The 18,722-nt window shown below is 55.1% G+C and overlaps 1 protein-coding gene across 6 annotated transcripts in view; it reads right to left on the bottom strand.

Moving 5' to 3' along the window:
• TLE2 (TLE family member 2, transcriptional corepressor) overlaps nt 1-8,804 on the bottom strand; it is a 35,023-nt gene extending 26,219 nt beyond the window's left edge. Inside the window, exons 1-7 of one of the 6 annotated variants that reach the window (XM_008168805.4) lie at nt 8,410-8,804; nt 8,108-8,205; nt 7,343-7,406; nt 5,563-5,607; nt 1,481-1,543; nt 1,116-1,190; nt 340-526 (exon numbers count right to left, since the gene is read on the bottom strand). In XM_008168805.4, the coding sequence (XP_008167027.2) occupies nt 340-526; nt 1,116-1,190; nt 1,481-1,543; nt 5,563-5,607; nt 7,343-7,406; nt 8,108-8,205; nt 8,410-8,433 (556 nt within the window). In that variant the 5' untranslated portion in view covers nt 8,434-8,804. Of the gene's footprint in view, nt 1-339; nt 527-1,115; nt 1,191-1,480; nt 1,544-2,083; nt 2,156-5,562; nt 5,608-7,342; nt 7,407-8,107; nt 8,206-8,409 lie in introns of those variants that run through there. The other 5 variants (XM_008168806.4, XM_008168807.4, XM_065578332.1 and 2 more) reach the window with 5 other exon arrangements.
• Between the last annotated feature and the right edge of the window lie 9,918 nt (nt 8,805-18,722).

Here is an 18,722-nt window from a genome sequence, read left to right as displayed (position 1 = left end):
GGCTCCGGAGACTTAATTAGCTTCATCTATCACTCGCCGCGCCCGGCGCTTTCCTGGCTGGAGCCGGCAGCTGCCGCACACCAGCGAGCCCTGGGTAAAGGGCAGAGTGGGGCGACGGCTGCTCTCACTGCTGTGGTTTGCTGAAGGCCCCTGGTGGGGGGGCTGTTGGCTGACACCAAATGGCAGTGCTCCTTAGGGACCAATCACTTCCCCTCCAGTCCACGCCCTAGCCAGCCTGACTCTGCCCCCCCAGGAGGAACGGGCATCTTTCAGGCTTCAAAGGGCTAATTGCCCCTTGTCCTTCCCCATTCCCGCACCATGCAAGTCCCTCTCCCTTACCTCTGTTATTCTCAGCATCCTGAACCGCCCTGTCCTCCTTTGCGGCAAGCTGAGACTGGGCCACCAGTGCCCCCGACAGGGCCAGGAGTCCCGAGGTGCTGACCAGGCTGGAAGGCTGCATGCCCGAAGGGTGCGGGGTGAGCGGGATGGGAGGCGCGTGGTGGGAGAGGTGCTGGAGCTGCTGCTGCTGAAGGAGAAAGAGCCAGGGCTGCGGGGTATTGCTACGAGACGTCCTTCCCCCTGACTCGCCCAACCCCCTTAGCCCCGCTACCCGCCCCGAAGCAGTTCCAAGATCCTTCGCCCAGCTGCAGCCATGAGCCAACGGTGCCCAGGGCTGAGCACAAACAGGGGCACCCTCTCGGAGGTGGGGGGTGATCGGGCTCTCTGCTGCAGGATGACCCCCAAGGCTCCCTGCGCGATTTCAACAGCTCCCCTCGAGACCTGCCCAGGGCCCGGAGCAGCTCTTAGGTCAGGGGGAGTTTGGCCATTGTTGTCAGAAGGCTCCTGGTCTCCACCCAGGCCTGTCCAATGCCGCCTTGAGGCCACGATGTTCCCTCCCCTCCACCTAACTTTCCTGCCTTTTGCTGCCTGCGGGACACTGAGTGGTGCGCCGCAGGGGGAGACTGGCTGCAAAGGAGGAAGACACAAGGGAGCATCCATCCAGCTGGCTGGGAGGAGCCGGGAGCTGTGGTCTGAGGTTACCCTGCCAGGGGCATCCTGGCTCCAAATTCCCTGATCAGAACTCCCTTCCCCTCCCCCATCGCTGGGCTACTCACCCCAATGATGCTGTTCAGTTCCCCCATGGTCACCTGCTTGGCCCGCTCCACGGCTTGCAGCACCTGCTGCTGGTGCTGGGAAAGGAAGGCACGGTGGGTCAGGAGCCCGGCCGGGCGTGAGCTCACACCCCATCGAAAAGACAACTGAGCCTCTGGGGGACGAGGCGGAGCTGCCCCCTCCCGGGTTATGGTCCAGGAGACCCTCCCAGGGGGAACACCCCCAGAGGCGCTCACCCTCCTGGGATCTCCCTCTCACACAGCACAACTTTTTATCCCAGTGCAACCTAGCGCCTCCTAGTGTCTTCCACCGCCACCGCGCCATGACTCTACCCATCCCCCAGGCAGCCCGACGCCCGCCCGCTTACCTCCTGCGTCAGGAACGGTATGATCTGGGCACAGATGGCACTCAGCCTCTTCACTATCTCCGCCTGAAAGGGCAAAAGGCAGTTCTGTCATGCCAAGCGCTGGCGCTGCTTAGAAGAACGGGTGCTCTTTGAATCAAGCTTCCCCCCCCCCCCCCCAACCCAGGCTCAGGGCTAAGAGCGATGTTGATAGCCTGGGATAAACTCCCAAACCCCCATCCCGGCCTGCAGCGGGGCTCGGTGCAAAGACCAGGATGGATTCTCGAGGGATCCCTGCTCCAGAGTCCTGGTGGGGACTTTGCAGGGTATGTCCCCGGGGTATTACATGCACTGGATTTCACGGGCTCCACCATTCCTGCCGGGCACAGATCCCGCATGCAGCCTGTGCCTTTTGCCCACTGGTACGAGGGCTGGGTGCTTGGCCAACCCCTGTTTTCTGGGGGTTGCCAAAGGAGTTGGTATTCACCCAGAACACTTCCTAGGGGGTCTCTCGTCTGCCCCCTAACACCACCACCCAGACACACGGAGTTCACGACACCCCTCGGAGGAGGGGAGCATTACAATCTCCACTGCACAGATGGGGAAACAGACAGAGAGACTAAGTACCTCACAAGACAGGGTTTAACCCTGATCTCCTGAGCCCCAGGCCGGCGCCGTAGCCACGAGGCTCTCCTCGCTCACCTAACACCTGTCTTGTCTTTCACGGCTGAGTCAACTGAAAAACTCTTCCTAGCCAAACGACAGGCTGTGCTCAGCGCGGGGCACAGAAGAGCCCCGAAGCTCGGCTGGCCCACGGCCAGAGCAGAGGGACCGCCTCTAAATGATGTTTCTCCCCCTTCCCTGCCAAGTGGAACGTGATACCAAGAGTGTTCGAGCTGGAGTCAAACTTTCCAACCCACAGTGAGTTCGAGTGGGTTCAAAATAAGGCAAAACAGTTCATCCACCCGACACTGAGCTCTTTCTGGCAGGCTGCTTGGGAGATTTGGGGCTCTTCCCTACAGGGCGATAGCTAGGGATATAAAAACCTGCTCCACCCCCTGCACTGGGCTTGATCCGTCACCCCCACTCATGGAATCTCTAAACTGCCAGGGCTGGTGGGCTGCCTAGACAGAATTTATGCACTGGTGTTTATTTAGATGCATGATGACACTTAGCCCTTCAGCTGGCTTTTCCATGTACTGATCTCAGAGCCCTTTCTGAAGAGGGGACAACACAGTCATCTCAGTTTTCCAGAGGGGGAAACTGAGGCACCGCGAGGGGCGGTTACTTGCCCACAGTCTCAAAGGGGTAGAACCCAGGTCTCCCAGCCTCGTGCCCGGCCCCGTTGGATACACTGCCTCCTGCACGAAAACAGTTTCCCAAGGGAGGCAGTAAAAGCCTCGGAGCTCGATAACATTTAAACCTCATGCAGCAAATCCACCTTGGCACTCGCCTGGGGACACAGACAAGCTGGTCTGCTCTATTTTTCCGTCTCAGATTTCTAGGACTCGCCGAGAGAGGTGCAGAGAGCTCGCGAGCGCTAATATAAAGCCCAGCGAAGAACAAAGGAAATCTGCCAGGCCCCCTAAGTAACACGGCCCCGGCTATTCCCAGTCACAGCCAGGGGGGCACACAGCACCGGCAATTCCACCCAGCCTTCCCTCCTGACACCCGACAGCGACAGGGCATCGGAGATGCAGCAACCAGAAACCAAATGGGGTTAATTCAGTCCAATGGAAATAAAAGCAGCACTGCTCGGCACCTGCAGCTCCCACTCCCTGCTCTAACCACCGAAGCGTACTTCCACCCGCAGCTAAAGACTAGAGCCCGAGTCCGCGGACCCAGTCTTCTGCTCTTAGACCACACACACATTCAGAGCTAGGAGTAGAACCCAGGAGTCCTGAGACCCACTCCCAGAATTGGGATGAGAACCCAGGAGTCCTTGTTCCCAGGCTCCTTTGTTCTAACCACTTGGCAACACTCCTTTCCATCTCGCTGTAGCTTGGTTGCCTTGTACAACAAACAAATATGGTTTGTACTTGTTCCGCTCCCGGGGTGCCTGCTGGATCTCGGGATCCCATCAGAGTTTGGAGTCAATTAGGAAGCTGAGAATGAAAGTGACTCTCACGCACCACCCTGCTAACAAAAGGAGCAAACTTGGAGGGCTGAGCCAGCTGGAGAAATATGGCAGTCGACTTGCCACTTTGTCAGGCACCGCTCCAAACTAATTTCCCTGGCAGCCAGCCCTGCGATGACTAGCTTGATAAATCTGAAGAGGAAAGCAAATTACAGCTGGAACAAAAGGAGACCGGGATGGTGAAAAACACTCCAGCGTCTTTGGGAAGGGAAGAAAAAAAAAAAAAAAAAAGATCCATTTGATTTTCAGTTTCTCTAGGCCTTCTCTCCGGCTCCCTGCTGGTCACCCCCAGCTTTCTCTGTAGCAGAGGTGGCAGATAAACCATCCGCCTAAGAGCGCAGCGGTGCTAATGCCCACGGGGCTGGGGCCTAATTAGGGGACCGCGGGCTGGATTTTGAAAGGTCTTTTGGTGCCTACAGATGAAAATAGGCCCCAAGTGGGATTTTCAGAAATGCCTTGAAATCAATGGCTCTGCGTCTTTAGATGCCGAAGTACCTTAACAAATCTGACCCTTAGCCCCCCTCAGATTGGCTAAGACCCAAAGGCAGGAAGTACCGACCTACTAGCCAATCTCTAGCACACAGATAACCACCAGCGAACTGGTTCCACACCTGCCCCTCACTCCTTTCTCCTTCTCAGCCCCCCTTTTCCCCTTGTCTTTCCGTTTTAGCTGATCCCCTCCTAACTAAACCCACCCAAACGTTATTAAACGAAAGAAAAATCATGCCGCTACCATGCTATTTGCAGCCATCACATTGATCATTCTGCTTAGGCCTTCGATCCCTTCCCCTGGGTCTGTCTTATCTATTTGGATTGCAAGCGCTTCAGGGTAAGGACAGTATCTTACGCTGGGTTTGTACAGCAACCAGCACAACACGGCTCCATCCTCCATTGGTCCCGAGGTGCTACTCTACTAAACATAATTCATAATCACACCCAGAGTTCTGCCATGTGCATTTTCCAATTGTTATGGATTTAAATGTTCCCAGTTGCACAAAATTAGGGGTTTTAAGCACCCCCCCCCCCTCAGTTTTTATCAATTTACATTTTCACAGTTGCAGGAAATTAGGGAGGGGGGCGTCGACAATAAATATTTAATGACAGTAGATGTTGAGATCCAGAAAGTTAAAGCTTTAGAACGGTTAGAACACAAACGGTCAACATCACATGTCAAAATCCACAAAGGAAACAGCCTTAAATCAAAACTTCTCAGGCAGAATTTTTCTTACTTTGCCCATCTGTAAATGTAGATGATCACCGACGGAAATATTTTCGCTGGGGTGTGTGCGTGCGGTGAAATTGGCGCTTATCGACATTTACCAATACAAATGGAACCCTTCCAAGGCTGCATATAGGTCAGCAGTGAATGGGTCCATGGTCTGGCATGAGCTTACCTGCTCAATCGGGTATGTGGCTGGCAGGGCCGGCTCCAGGCACCAGCTTGGCAAGCAGGTGCTTGGGGCGGCCACTCCGGAGGGGGGCGGCAGGTCCAGTTATTCGGCGGCAATTCGGCGGACGGTCCCTCACTCCCACTCGGAGCGAAGGACCTTCCGCCAAATTGCTGCCGCAGATGGTTTTTTTTTTTTTGGCTGCTTGGGGAGGCCAAAACCCTGGAGCCGGCCCTGGTGGCTGGCCGGCTAACGGTGCCTTGGGAATGCCTTGCCCTGTTCTCCTCACCTGGCTGCCTATTGAATTCAAGTCCCTGAGCAGACTGGAGGTCCAGCCCCCAAGTGAAACTCAGTTTCCAATCACCAGGCTGCAGTCCTATGGGATTAAGCAAATTCTCCCAGCCCCCCGGGTCTAAGCCGGAAGCTCCGCGTTCAGCCCCAGACGAAGACACAGAACGGTCGGCGTCGGAGATAACTGGGGTTGGGGTGGGGAACAGTTTCCAGAGATGCTGCAGAGATGGGGTTGCTCCTATATCCTTATCCCAACTCCCCCCAGCTAATCAAGAGCCCCCCTCACTCACCTGCTTGTGCATTTCAATGTTCAGCCCATAGGACATTTCGTAGTACTGAAAGCAAACCACAACACAGCTGGTTAGAAGAGGACTCTCCATTCGCCACCAGATAACAAACCAGCTACCAGCAGGGCTTGGTAGCTACTCCACATGGCTCCCTCCCCCCGGCCAAACTGGCCCTGGTGTAACTCCATCAGCAGTCAATTACAGAGATGGGTTTTGCTTTTCCCAGGGTCAGGCACAGATGTATTGACTGTTGGACAGATTGGGGACAGGTGCTGGCCTCTTTCAGTTCTGGGAAGGTGGGAGGAGCCCACAGAAGGCCCGCCCCTTCAGATGAGGGAGGGGCCACAGGACCAGGATTCAGCTAAGCAGGGCGGACAAAAACAAGGACAGGGGGATGGTTCACCAGGACTGGAGATTGAAGGCCTGTGTGTAGCCACCGGGGCAAGCTTCCTCAGCATTGTCCCTGGAGGAGAGTTCAGTCTCCACAGCCCAATCTAATCCAGGCCAACTCTGAGCGCTGGACTCGGAGTCTCTGGGCCACCCAGAGATTAAGGGGTTGACTTCTCTGGCTCCAGCGCTAACCATTGGGCTATACTCCCTCTGGCAACGCGCATCAAGGGCAACAATGGGTTTTTGTGATGGTGGGAGGGGCACTTGTCCACCAGGGACTGGACCGAGACCCACCAAACTCATATCACCAGGAACGGACGAATGGAAATGATTTTTCAGGCACTTACAACCTAGCACGAGTTCAGGATGGTGACCTGGAGAAGGTATATTATGGTTTAAAGAAGGTAGTTCAAGATCTTTGATTCGCCCTGTTGTCATAATACCAGGACGAAGAAGCAGTCAATGAAACAGAAAGGTGGAAAATTCAAAACTAATCACAGGAAGTGATTTTTTTTTTCTCCAGACAAAGCTCAGTTTAGCCTGCGGAACTCCTTGTCACAAGAAGTCACTGAGGCGGAGAACTTGGCAGGATTTGGACAGGGATCATACATCTGTATGAACAGGGACAGCCAGAGTGACAACAGTAAAGATTAAAGAATCAATGAGTGTTCTGGAAGGGAAATAAACCCTCATGCTTCCGGGCATGCACAACCCCTAGCTATTGGGGTCAGGAGGAGGTTTTCCCTGGAGGCAGCTTGTCTCATAACTGCCTATTGAGGGGTTTCTTGCACCTTCCTCTGAAGCAGCCGGTAACATCAGAGACAAGATATTGGGCTAGAATCAGACCCTGGGTTTAATTCACCATTGCAATTCCTGTGTCCCTATCCCGTTTCCAACCTCAGCCCTAACCCCACCGGGCTGATCGCCGGAGGCCTATAATTTGCTGGAATTATGGGCAGTGGCAAGTAGCAATTCTGATTAACTCCGTGATGGCTGTTTCAAGAAGCCCACGTCAGAATCCATCCTCCGGCAGTACTTCGGAAGGGGGTTTTATGAAACGACCTCGGGGTTCGGTTTGCTTCCAGCCACCCCCTCTCCACCTGGAAGGGCTGGACGTCAATAGTTACGAGGCCAAATGAAAAAATGGCATCGTTCCCAGCATCTAACAGCATCATGGCAGCGGCAGCAGACGGCGCGGCAGGAACCAACCGTTGCTAGGAATAGATGTTAACTCCTTCCTGACCAGTGCCCTTCCCCGCCCCCTTGGGAGAGCACCCATAGGCAGGTGAGTGCAACATCTTCCAGCTAGGAGTGGCGGTCCTTGGAGGCCAGCTCTCAGGCTGAATGGCTTGTTGACCTGCCCCTCAGGGGGGTGGTCAAGAGGGTCTCTTACCATGACATAATGTCTCTGCATCTCGGTCTTCTCGCTCGCTAACTTCTCACATTCCAGCTTCAGACTGCAAGGGGAAACCGTCTTTATTTGCAGCCCCGGATCCACCTCCACCCCCGAGCTGCACCCTGCACACCTCCCACCCAGCCCCGCTGCGGGGGAAGGGGCCATCCCCGCAGCAGGAGTCGGGTGCCATCGCTCCGTGCCACGCATGTCCCCAGCGGCGTTCCACCAGCTGGTCAGCGGCTTGGAAGGGTATAAATCTGGCCCCTGGCCTGTCACCCGCCCAGCCCCACTCCCCTGAGCTCCTCTCTGCTCCCATCGCCTGTTCCCCCTTGTAACACCGAGTCCAGCGAGGCCTTGCTGTGGCTTGAGAAAACGAACCTGCCTCCTTCCACTTTGCCTGTGACCCCGAGCGCAGCTCTGGCGCGCTCCTGACATGTATCCCCTGAACTGCCTGTCCCACCCCACCCCCGGGTCCCTCTCCCTGATCTGTGACCCCAAGACCCCCTCGGCGCTCCCCCTCGGATTTGTGTGCGCCCAGCCCTGCCTCAAACGCCTTACCTGGGACCCTCAGAATCGCCCCTCTGTGATCACCCCCTGCCTTACCTGTAACCCTGGCACCAGTCTCTCCACCCCAACCCCCTTTTCCCTGCGATCCTAGACACTTGTCTCTCTGCATCTCTCACCCGACCCCAGGACGGTCCCTTCCCCGGGGCCTCCTCCCCCACGCCTGCCCGCCCCCTCCCGCGACAGCCTGCCCCTCACCTGTGATACTGAGCCTGCAGGAACTGGAATTCTTCCTTAATCCGGTCGCAGATTTCCAAAATCGAGAACTTGAAGGGCTGCCCAGACTGAAGTGGAGCCTAGAGTGGATCAGTAACAACAATGCTGCTGCCAGCCCAGCCCACCCCATCGCCAACGCACTGCCCTGACCCACCTTCCAACCCCAACCCTCTCCTCTCCCTTAGCTCATGGCCCAGGGACCGCCCCCCCTCCCATTCCAAAATCCACCCTCTCATCTCACCCCCAACGCGTCCGGCACACCCGGAGCCCAGGATGGTACTTACAGGGTGCCGTCCTTGTGGGTACATCCTGGGGGACTTGCCCAAAATTGATGCCCACCGGAGGAGGGAGAACACCCTCTTTAACCTCCCCACCCTGGCTTCTTCTTCAACTTCTCCAACAGCCGCTGGTCACCAGGAGAACAAGCAGGCGAAGGAATCCTGTCTCCGGGAGGGACGGACGGATATTGGAATCTTCCTCCGATGGGTTTTTTTTTTTTTTGAAATACAATTATTTATTGTTGTGGGTACGGCTCAGCCGGGGCGAAGAACATTTCCGTCGGGTGAAAGGGGAGAGAGAATTCCTCCCCAGTGGGTCGTGCTTGGCCGGGTCGCCTCGGCCCCCCCATCGGACACGGGGCTGGGGGGAAATATAATCTGTCTTAAAGCACCACACACACACACACACAAAAAAGGCAGGAACAGAAGGTCAGTAGAAAATCTGGCCGGATTTCAATAGCGGTCCCTGGCTAGAATGAAAACTGCCTCTTGGCAAGGCAAAGGGAGAGCAGGGGAGTCTGTCAAACTGGATCCTTAAGGTGGTCCTTTCTCGGTAGGAGGTGGCACCAGGGGCTTTGCCTGCTGGCTCTGGGATCCATGCCAGGGACGCTTCCCACCCGCTAGAGGTGTCAGAGGGCAGAGATTCCCCCCACCACACGCCCCCGCTCCACGCCCGCCTCCCTCCTCCCCATCGTGGTGGGAAGGCAAACTGAACCGAGGGAAGCAGCTGCTCCCACTTCCCTAGCGGCCCCCCCACATCCTGCTGGGCTGGGGGAGGATGGGTTGCTAGCCGACTGGCCCGCTCAGTCTCCTGCTCGCTTGGCCTTTGAGGACAGGGCCCCGGATTTGGGGTGGGGTGGGGGTTGGCCTCCTCGTTGGCCTTTCGTGTCCCCTGGGCTGTTCAGCTCCAAACTGGCTCGGTTCTATCCCTGCGTGGGCCCCCTTAAAGTGTGGGGCTGGGCTGCCTCAACCAGAATGATGGGGACCCCTCCCAAATGTCCCCCCACTCGCTGACTGTCCCTCCCTTGCATCCCAGACACACCCATCTCTCCCAGCCCACCCCCCTTGTCCCTCCCCTTTGCCCCAACAGTCTCTTCCCCCAGACCTCTGCTCCATACAGGCCCCCCACCCCACTGGCCTCTGGGATCTTCCACTCCCACAGAGATCCATGCTGCCCCACTGCCAGTGCCTCAGACAGGTGGGCCCAGATCTGAAGGGGCCTGGATGTAAGCCCCCGCCCCCGACCCAAATGAAGCCAACCTTAATAAGCTTTGCCCTCTGGGAGCTTCCATCCGCCTGGTTTCATGCTTCCTGGCCCTTTGGACAGCAGAGCGGTCTGCCGGCGTTACGCAGCAGCATCTCGCTAGCCCATGGCTTGACACTGGAAATAGCACGTGCTGTTCGCACAGCAGTAAAGGCATCATCAATATAGAATTATAAAATATACTCAGGGTTTTAAAGCCTCTGTCGGACCCAGTGATCCAAGCCAGGCTGCAGTCTCGGGGCGTTCCCTGGGGCAGGCTTCCTTGGAGAGACCGGGAAAAAATTCAGAGCTGGTTTTCGTGGTCACCCCACAGCTGTGCCATCTGTACCATCCCTTCCAGCACCTCCAGACTGGCATGGCTCCCTGGAGGGTTTTGTAGCATTGAGTGAAGCTACACCTGACATAGGTGGGACTTGGAAGGTCCCCACACCCACCTCTCCTGCACCCTTCCCTCCCGGGCCGCCTGCTGGCAGGGACCGAGCCTGGACAAGCTGTGAACGGCCTTTTGGCCAGCATTCCTACAGCGCCTCCTGCTGGAACAGCTGTAAGAGCAATTTCTCCGACATTTGTGTGTGTGTGTGTGTGTGTGTCCCTAAATGACAATGGCTGATTATTAGCCAGGGAGGCAGCCTGGCTTTCCAGGCGCCCCAAAAGCCAGGCCATGGCTGCCTTCTCCTTCCCGAAACAGAATCCTCCAAAAGGGCCCCCACTCCCTGCAGGATCATGATTAATTATTATTATTACACCCAAGCCTTCGTGCTGGTGAGAAAACCAGCCCCTAGGTCCACCTTAAACAGCTTTGCAGCCTCTGCTACTGGGGTCCTGCTTCCATTGGCTGCGAGCGCCAGCCAATCGGCCCCGCCCGTTCCCACATGGGTCTCTGATGTCAAAGGCTTCAGAGGCTAATCAGGAGCGAGAGCAGCTGGAGGATAAACAGGAGTGAGCTGGGGGTGGGGGAGGGAACAGCCCCGGGGCAGGCTGGGAGTTGTAGTCCTCTCTGCTCCCCCTCCAGCGCCTGCCTTTGCTGCAGCTGGGGCAGCTCCCAGAGTTAGTTTTTGGGGGAGGCCGGGGGCTGGCGGGCTCCTGGGAGAGGGGTGGCTCAATTTGCAAGCATCCTTCCCTGCTCAATGTCATCCTGCTTAGATAGACACCCCGACCCACCGACCGGGGAATCGATCGCTGCTTCCCGGCCTGTGGGCGAAGGGCCACGTACCAGCCGCTCGCTAGTCCAGGGGGGGCTATCGTAGGCGTAGTTTGACTTCTAGATTTGGGGGGGGAGACGCTCCTGTCAAGCCAATGGGGCCATGTGTGGAGGAGCAAATCCCACACTTGCATTTCGTTGGGGGGGAATTGTCCCCAAACTACGCCCACAGGGCCTGTGTCCTTTTGGGGACAGACTGAGAGCTGCTGGGCCGCACCTCAGTTTCCCCAGCTGTAAACGGGGGAGAAGGACCCTGAGCCCCTGGAAAGTGATGGGTGATCTGCAGCTGCTAAAACCTAGGGATTATGATTTATTGACAGCATCCTTCTCCTCCCTAGCCGGCCCCCGACTGGCGGTTCTTTGGGGCCAGGGCTGTCCTCGCTCTGTGCCTGAGCCAGCTGCTCCCCTCCCGCTCTTGGCAAACAAATTAACGCCCTGATCTTCCAGCCCCAAGCTTGCTCCAGCAACCCCAAAGCGCAGGGGCGGCTGCAAACTACATTGCCCACAAGCTCCTGCGGCTAATTCCTCTGCCCTGTCAATCAAAGTAACGTGGGGCCTGCTCCCTCCTCAGCATCCCCACCCGAAGTGGCTGGATGGTATAATTACAGCACATTGATCTAACTGAGCAAGGCTTTCCTGCTGGCCATGAATCAGGCTTTCCAGAGAGGCGCACATCCCTTTAACATTAAGCACAGCACCTTCCATCACCAAAGGGCCTCTGCAGACACACACCTCCCAGCTCCCTGTCCACTGGGCTGCGCCCGCAGCAGAGGGAGAAGCAAACAGAGCCAGGCTCCCCCCCTGGGAAAGTGAAAACAAGCCAAGTAAAAACCCAGCGGATCTTCGGCTCTTCCCTTCAAACTGCCCCAAAGACAGAACCCCCTTTTGGGGGCGCGATCTGAGCATCCAGCCCCTGGGAACCCTAAAAATTCCTACCCACAGCTGGGTCCACGCTGCCGCGGAGTTCCCCTCTGCAGCCCCCCTTACACACAGGTCTTGTCCCAGCTGCAGGGATGTTAAAGATTCTCAAATTGCTGGGATCATAAGAACAGCCCGCCCAGCCCAAAAAACAAATGTCCTTTCCTCCCAGTAAAAACAACGGAGTCCGGTGGCACCTTAAAGACTAACAGATTTAGTTGGGCAGCTTTTGTGGGTAAAAAAACCATTTCTTTAGAGGCAGAAGTGGGTTTTTTACCCACAAAACCTGATGCCCAAATAAATCTGTTAGTCTTTAAGGTGCCACCGGACTCCTCGTTGCTTTTGTGCATACAGACTAACACGGCTACCCCCTCTGATATTTTCCTCCCAGCATTGTGTGGCGTGCTATGGGCCAGCGGCCACGCACCACCCCCGAAGTGGCTGCTTTTGTGTGGCTGTCTGTAGTTGTGAAGCATGGTTGTAGAGGTAGGGGGACCCTTTAGCAGTGCAAGAGGCTATAGAAATGTGACCGTTTTATGATGGTCTTGTTAGGAGGTAGCCACGGGTCTCATGTCATTCCTGGGACTCCCCTACACAGACAATCTGAAATCCTCCTGTAACACACGGGGAGCCGATTAAAAGGCTAGTCCTTTGCAGCCTTATTAGTCCACACTCCAATCAATATATAAAGGGGAACTGGTTGGCAATGACCAAAAAGTGGTACCAGCTGATGTCTGTTTTATAGACTCCAAGGCCAGAAGGGACCATCATGATCACCGCAGCTGCCCTCCTGTATAACCCAGGCTGCTGGATGGGTTGCTTAAATGTAATAAGTTGTTGGTTCTCAGACCAATTTCTAGGGGGAAAAGCCCTCCACCACCGTCAGCCCTTGTTAGCTGCCTTCTTCTCAGCCTCCTCAGAGAGACCAAAGATGGAAGGACACACAGCTGGGGTTCCCATGCTGGCAGTTATGACCACAACCTTGCCCTTCCCATATTGCTGAAACGTGGATTAGATAATGTAGCTAGCTTTTATACCATGCTTTTCATCGGGAGGTCTCAACATGCTTTACAAAAGGGGGTTAGCATCATTATCCCCATTTTGCAAATGGGGAAACCGAGGCAGAGAGCAGGGAAATGATTTGCCCAAGGTCACCCAGCAGGTCAATGCAGAGTTGGGCATAGAACCCAGGTCGCCTGAGTCTCAGTCCAGACAGAAAGGGCATCCCAGCATGGAAAAGGTTAAGAACCACTGAGTCACAGGGACTGATTCATCTCACCCCATCAAGCCAGAAAGGACCAGTGGATAGATCATAAGTTCAAGAACCAGGACGCCTGGGTCCTATTCTGGACTCTGCCACCAATTTGCTGCATCCCCTTTGGTGAGTCCCCATGTCTCAGTTTCCCCAGTTTTGAAAAGAAGATAATGCTATAGACCAGGGATCGGCAACCTTTCAGAAGTGCTGTGCCGAGTCTTCATTTATTCACTCTAATTTAAGGTTTCGCGTGCCAGTAATACATTTTAACCTTTTTAGAAGGTCTCTTTCTATAAGTCTATAATATAGAACTAAACTATTGTTGTATGTAAAGTAAATAAGGTTTTTAAAAGGTTTAAGAAGCTTCATTTAAAATTAAATTAAAATGCAGAGCCATCCGGCCCGGTGGCCAGGACCCGGGCAGTGTGAGTGCCATTGAAAATCAGCTCGCGTGCCACCTTTGGCACACGTGCCATAGGTTGCCTACCCCTGCTATAGACCCACTGAGAGAGCGACAGATGGAAGATGCTATGTGTGGTTATTCACTGGATTGCAGCAGGCCTTTCCCCCCCCCCCCCCGAGGAAAGAGACTGGGGGTGTGGGGGGGTGGACCTAGACAAAACCAAAAAGACAAACCCCAAAGTGCTAGAATTTTTGCCAAAAAGATTCCAAGGGATGATTTCATCCATGCTGCACGTTTCGCCGTAAACATAAAAGCTGCAATTAGGAAAGCCAGCGAGCGCATGGGCTGTAGCGTCGATACCGCCCCAGCAACCGCTCCTGACCACCGTAAATTCCCAGGATTTCAGGGTATTAACCACACTTGGCTTGGCATCAGGCTAATACGCAACAAACCTTTTACTGCCACTGCTAACCGAGCGCTGATTTCTTGGGGCTTGCCGTCCAATTAAACCTGTGTTCAGGGCTCGAGAGCAGGGATGATCCTGAAATGCATGGAGCTGTCGAAGCCCTGCCGCCCCCCTCCCCGGTCTCAGCTCCTGGAATAACAGGACTTGGCTGTGCCTTAAAGCCCTTCGGCAGGGGAGAACTCAAAGCAATTAAGTGTCGCAGCACCCCTGGGAGGCAGGGAAGGATTTCTCTCGCTGTGTCACATGAAGGGAAACTGAGGCAAAGGGATATTCCCAAGAGGCACAGCAGAGAGTGAGGGGCAGAGCTCAGAACACAACCCGAGAATCCCCATGCTCTAACCACTCGATACTGCTTCCCTCCCAGAGCTGGGCCTAGAACCCAGGAGTTCTGGCTCCCAGTCCCCCCTCTAGACCCACCTTTTTCCAGAGCTGGGCCTAGAACCCAGGACTTCTGTCTCCCAGTCCCCCCTCTAGACCCACCTTTTTCCAGAGCTGGGCCTAGAACCCAGAAGTTCTGGCTCCCAGTTCCCTGTCTAGACCCACCTTTTTCCAGAGCTGGGCCTAGAACCCAGGAGTTCTGTCTCCCAGTCCCCCCTCTAGACCCACCCTTTCCCAGAGCTAGGACTAGAAGCCAGGCATCCTGGCTCCCAGCCCTCTCCTCTGCCCACTAGACATTTCCTCGCCTAATCAGAGCTCCTTAACATTCGAGCTGGAAGAGACCTGTTGTGGCACCCAATCCATCGCTCTGGCCAGGACAAGACCATGCCCTACTGTAGGTGTGTGGCTTGTACCGTGAAGGGAAGTTGTTAGCCACGGAGAGCAGAGGTCCCAGAAAGGATGAGTGGCCAGCCTCGGCTATGATGAGGGCATGTCATTCCCAGGCCTGGAAAGGAAAGATATTCCCAGCTGTGGGCACCGGCTGAGTGGCTATGCACCCAGGACAGACAAGCTGCTGCCCCTCTTCAGAACCGAGGTGGGAGGTGACAGCTCTTGGCATGGAAAAGGGCTGAGTTCCTTCCCAGGCTCACAGGAGCTGAGGTTCCTGGTGTGGAGAGGGGCTCTGCTGCCAGCCACAAAGGCAGAGAGCGCTCCTGGCTGTGGGGAGGGGCTGAGTTCCCAGCTGAAGGGGGCTTGAGTTTTTTCTCCCTCACCGATGCCTGTATCTCACCAACCAGCCCCATGCGCCCCTACCGGGCACCCCCACGCCTGGAAGGGTTCATTCGCCCTGTCCGCGCTGCACCCTGCCCTGGCCTCCACTTCTGGAGAGTTCCCACTTTTGACGGGTGGGGACGGGGAAGAGCCAACCCTTAAATATTGCAGGAGCCAGCTGTACCTGGCCCTCCGCACACAGGCAGCCAGGAGGTTAAATATTTAATGTGCCACATTTCTTCCTAATCTTTTATTAATTATGTTATTTACTTGCCGCAGGATGGAGGCTATCGGAGGAGGCAGAGCTGACAAACCTACAGACTAAGACTCCTCCGAACCCCCAGCCCTAAAATCACCCGCTGTTGCTACCGCCGGAGCAGCGGCGCTGGCAACAGCAACAGTCAGAGCGTTAGTGTAGACGGGAGCTGGTGTTTCCACCGCTGTGGGCGTCCGCCCCTGCTCGGAGCAAGGCGGTGAGGTCAGCGGGGCCATGTCTGTGCCGGGAACTCCCACTGGTGGGACTGCACAGGTGGGACAAGCCTGGCACGTGTGTACACAGAGTAGAGGGAGGGGGGGCTTGGCGGTTAGGGCACAGGGGTGGGACTCAGGAGATCTGGGTTTGATTGCCAGCTCTTCCCCGGAGGCCCTCGGTGATCTGGGACAAGCCACTGAATAGCGCTCGGTATGCTGGGTTTATTAAAAGCTGCCCCATTATTCTGGTGCCAAGAGCTTTTCAGAATCTGGCCCCATAATCTTGTTGTGCCTCAGTTTCCCCATACATACAATAGGGAGAATGCTCCTTTCTTTCTCCCACCCTGGGTCAGTCTTGTCGATTTAGGGTAGGGACTGGGTCGGACTATGTGTCCATGCATCCTGCTCTTTCTACTACAACAACATGTGGCAGATCCTAGCAGAGAAGAGGACAAGTCCTTTCACACTTGCTGGACGGAGACCCTGCCACTCTCGCAGAGCTCCCCTCCCTGCATGCCCAGCTGGGCCATTTCTGTAGCATGGCACAGATACAAAAGGGTTAATCGGCTCCCCAAAAAATCACTAGGTAACTGCATCCTGCCCAGACTACGAGGGCTGCCTGGTGGCACGAGCATGCATCTGTGGCATAACTGGTTGGTTGAACGCTTGATGGAGACTATGGGACCAGCAGAGGTACACCGGAGTTCTTCAGCTCACACACTGTGTTGAATTAATCTCTCTTACTAAAAAGTAGTTGGTATTTTCCCCCACTTCACCTCAATTAAATGCTTAAATGAGGCTCCAACCTGCCTCCCTGCCCAGCAAACGCCTTCCTCGTGCTGCTTTTCCGTTGCTTCATTAAAAAATCCCCCTTGGACATTTCTCAGGAGCGAAGGCAGCCCCGACCTCTAGCAGTAAGCTACAATTAACTGCCACAGGCATAAGAGATGAAAACTCGGTTGACTTCAGTGGGGCAAAGATGTCCTCCTACCAAGCAGAGCTCACGCGTAGAGCTGGCAGAAATGTTTGCGTTGCGTAATTTTAACAGAAAATGGTGTTTTGTTGAAAATAAAATTCCACGGGAAAATTTCAGGTTTTGACCCCCCCCAAAAATCACAAACCGATTTTTGTCAACTTTTTTCATTTTTTATAAACTAAAAAAAAAAAATTAACCAAAAAATCTGAAGGGGAGGAGGGGTTGTTTTGGTTTTTTGAGAGGTGAACATGTTTCAGTTTTGGATTTTGGTGGTAAAACCAATTTTTGTGGGATATTTTGACAAAAACTAAAACCTTTTTCCCGCCCCCTGTTTTTCTAAAACCAAACCAACCAACCAAAAGCATTTTTAACCCAGCTCTAGCCGCTATTCTGTCTCCAACCTTGGCCGGTACAAGATGCTTCAGAAGAAGTTACAAGTAACCCTGAAATAGGCAGTTATAGAATAACCAGGATGAGGAGGAAAAGTCTTCAGAACCCTGACGCAGCGATTGGTTCATCCCTTGAGGCAGGTTAGTTTAGAGCCCAGAAGTAATTTGGGCCAGTGTGCACTGGAACTAGTCCATAAAAACCACCTAGCGCTTATCATGGGTAGATAGGGGAGCCCTTTGCCCCGGACGTCATTATCATTCTCTCTGTTTTACAGATGGGGAAACTGAGGCACGGGGCGGGTAAGTGACTTGCCCAAGGTCACCCAGTGGCAGAGCCAGGAATAGACGCCAGCTGTCCTGAGACCCAGTCCACTGCTTTGTCCATTAGCCATGCGGCCTCCCACATGTAGCTATGTCCGCTTGTCTGTCAGCAATGAGACCGACCGATGTGAGTATGATGGGGGTGTTTGAAATCAAAGCCAGGCTCCAGCGCCGTGTGCTGAAAACAGCCCTTCTCAAGCCGGATCCACCACCCCGCCTGGCCTTCAGGGCATTCCTGAGCTGGGGTTTGCACTGAGTCCGACCCAAACAAAACTGGGTTAGTTTAAGAAATGTTGCCCCCACCAAAGAGCCATCATGAACATCGCCTGGCCTCAGTTCCTGGCTCTGCCCCTGACTCTCTGCATAACCTTGGGCAAGTCTTTTCCCCACTCTGTGCCTCAGTTTCCCCATTTGTAAAAAATCCTCCTATTCTTTCTCTGTTTAGGGTATAAACTCTTAGGGGAAGGGACTGTCTCTATGCATATGGACACCGCCTAGCACAAAAGGGCCCCGATCTGTCAGGGTCTCCAGCTGTGACGGGCAATTCAAATTAGGGCACCCTCTTGGGGTTTCCTCCCTCTAGACCCCCCCATCCCCAAACCCAGTCTTGCTTATTGCAGCTCATTTGGAAAACAAGAGGAAAGCCAAAAGTCACGCCAAGCCCCCCTTGCAAGAACACGGATGCTGCTGAACCTGCTGAGAGCCTCCGCCAGAGAGCCGGGGACTGTGCCAGGCTGGGCGGGCGCTGGCAGAATTCCTTCTGTGCCATGCCAGCGGCTCAGTCACAGCGTTGGACAGAAGGAACTTTTGCTGTCAGCTACCACGAACCCCATTTGCGCACGTCAGCTGGAGAGACCCGACGGGCTGCCCCTCCCCACCCCGCCATGGAGGCAGCGCGGTGGTCCTGAATGCCCCATCCATTCCGATCCAGTAAGGGCTGCCCCTTGTTAAGATTCGGTGGATAAGGTATGGGGCTGGGAAGCAGGAGACCTGCACTTTGCACCCACCTCCGCCACTGACCCACTAGAAGACCCTGGGCAAGTCACTTCCCCTTGCTAGGCTGCTGTCTCCTCTCCCAACCCTTTGCCCATCCCATCTCTTTAGGCTGTGGGCTCTTGGAAGCAGGGGCTTTCTTGCGTTTCTGTGCAGCACCTGGCACACCAGGGGCTTGATCTCAACTGGTGTCTCTAGGGGCAGGTGTAATACAAATAGAAATAGCCCATGCACACACCTGGTCTCTCCCCGGCAGTCCCAGTTCCCAGCCCCTCTCACACCGGATCCGATTTAAGATGAGAACAAAGGGTGCAATAGAACCCCCCTGCCATACACACCCTCCCCCCCCAAATCCATCATCCTTCTTCCTTACCTTACCCCATCTCAGACCTCCTGCACAACACAATCCCAGTGGCTGGCACCGACCCCTAGCGCAGACCTGCAAAGTTGCTCTCCGCGCAGAGTTCTCCCCTGCTTGAAACCAGCTGGCGGCCGAGGGCTGGAATCTGGGCA

Source organism: Chrysemys picta, chromosome 25 (genome assembly GCF_011386835.1).
Source record: "Chrysemys picta bellii isolate R12L10 chromosome 25, ASM1138683v2, whole genome shotgun sequence".
Lineage (NCBI taxonomy): Eukaryota > Metazoa > Chordata > Testudines > Emydidae > Chrysemys > Chrysemys picta.
The sequence above is the reverse complement of the archived record's forward strand: the minus strand, read 5'-3'. Positions and strand labels throughout refer to the sequence as shown.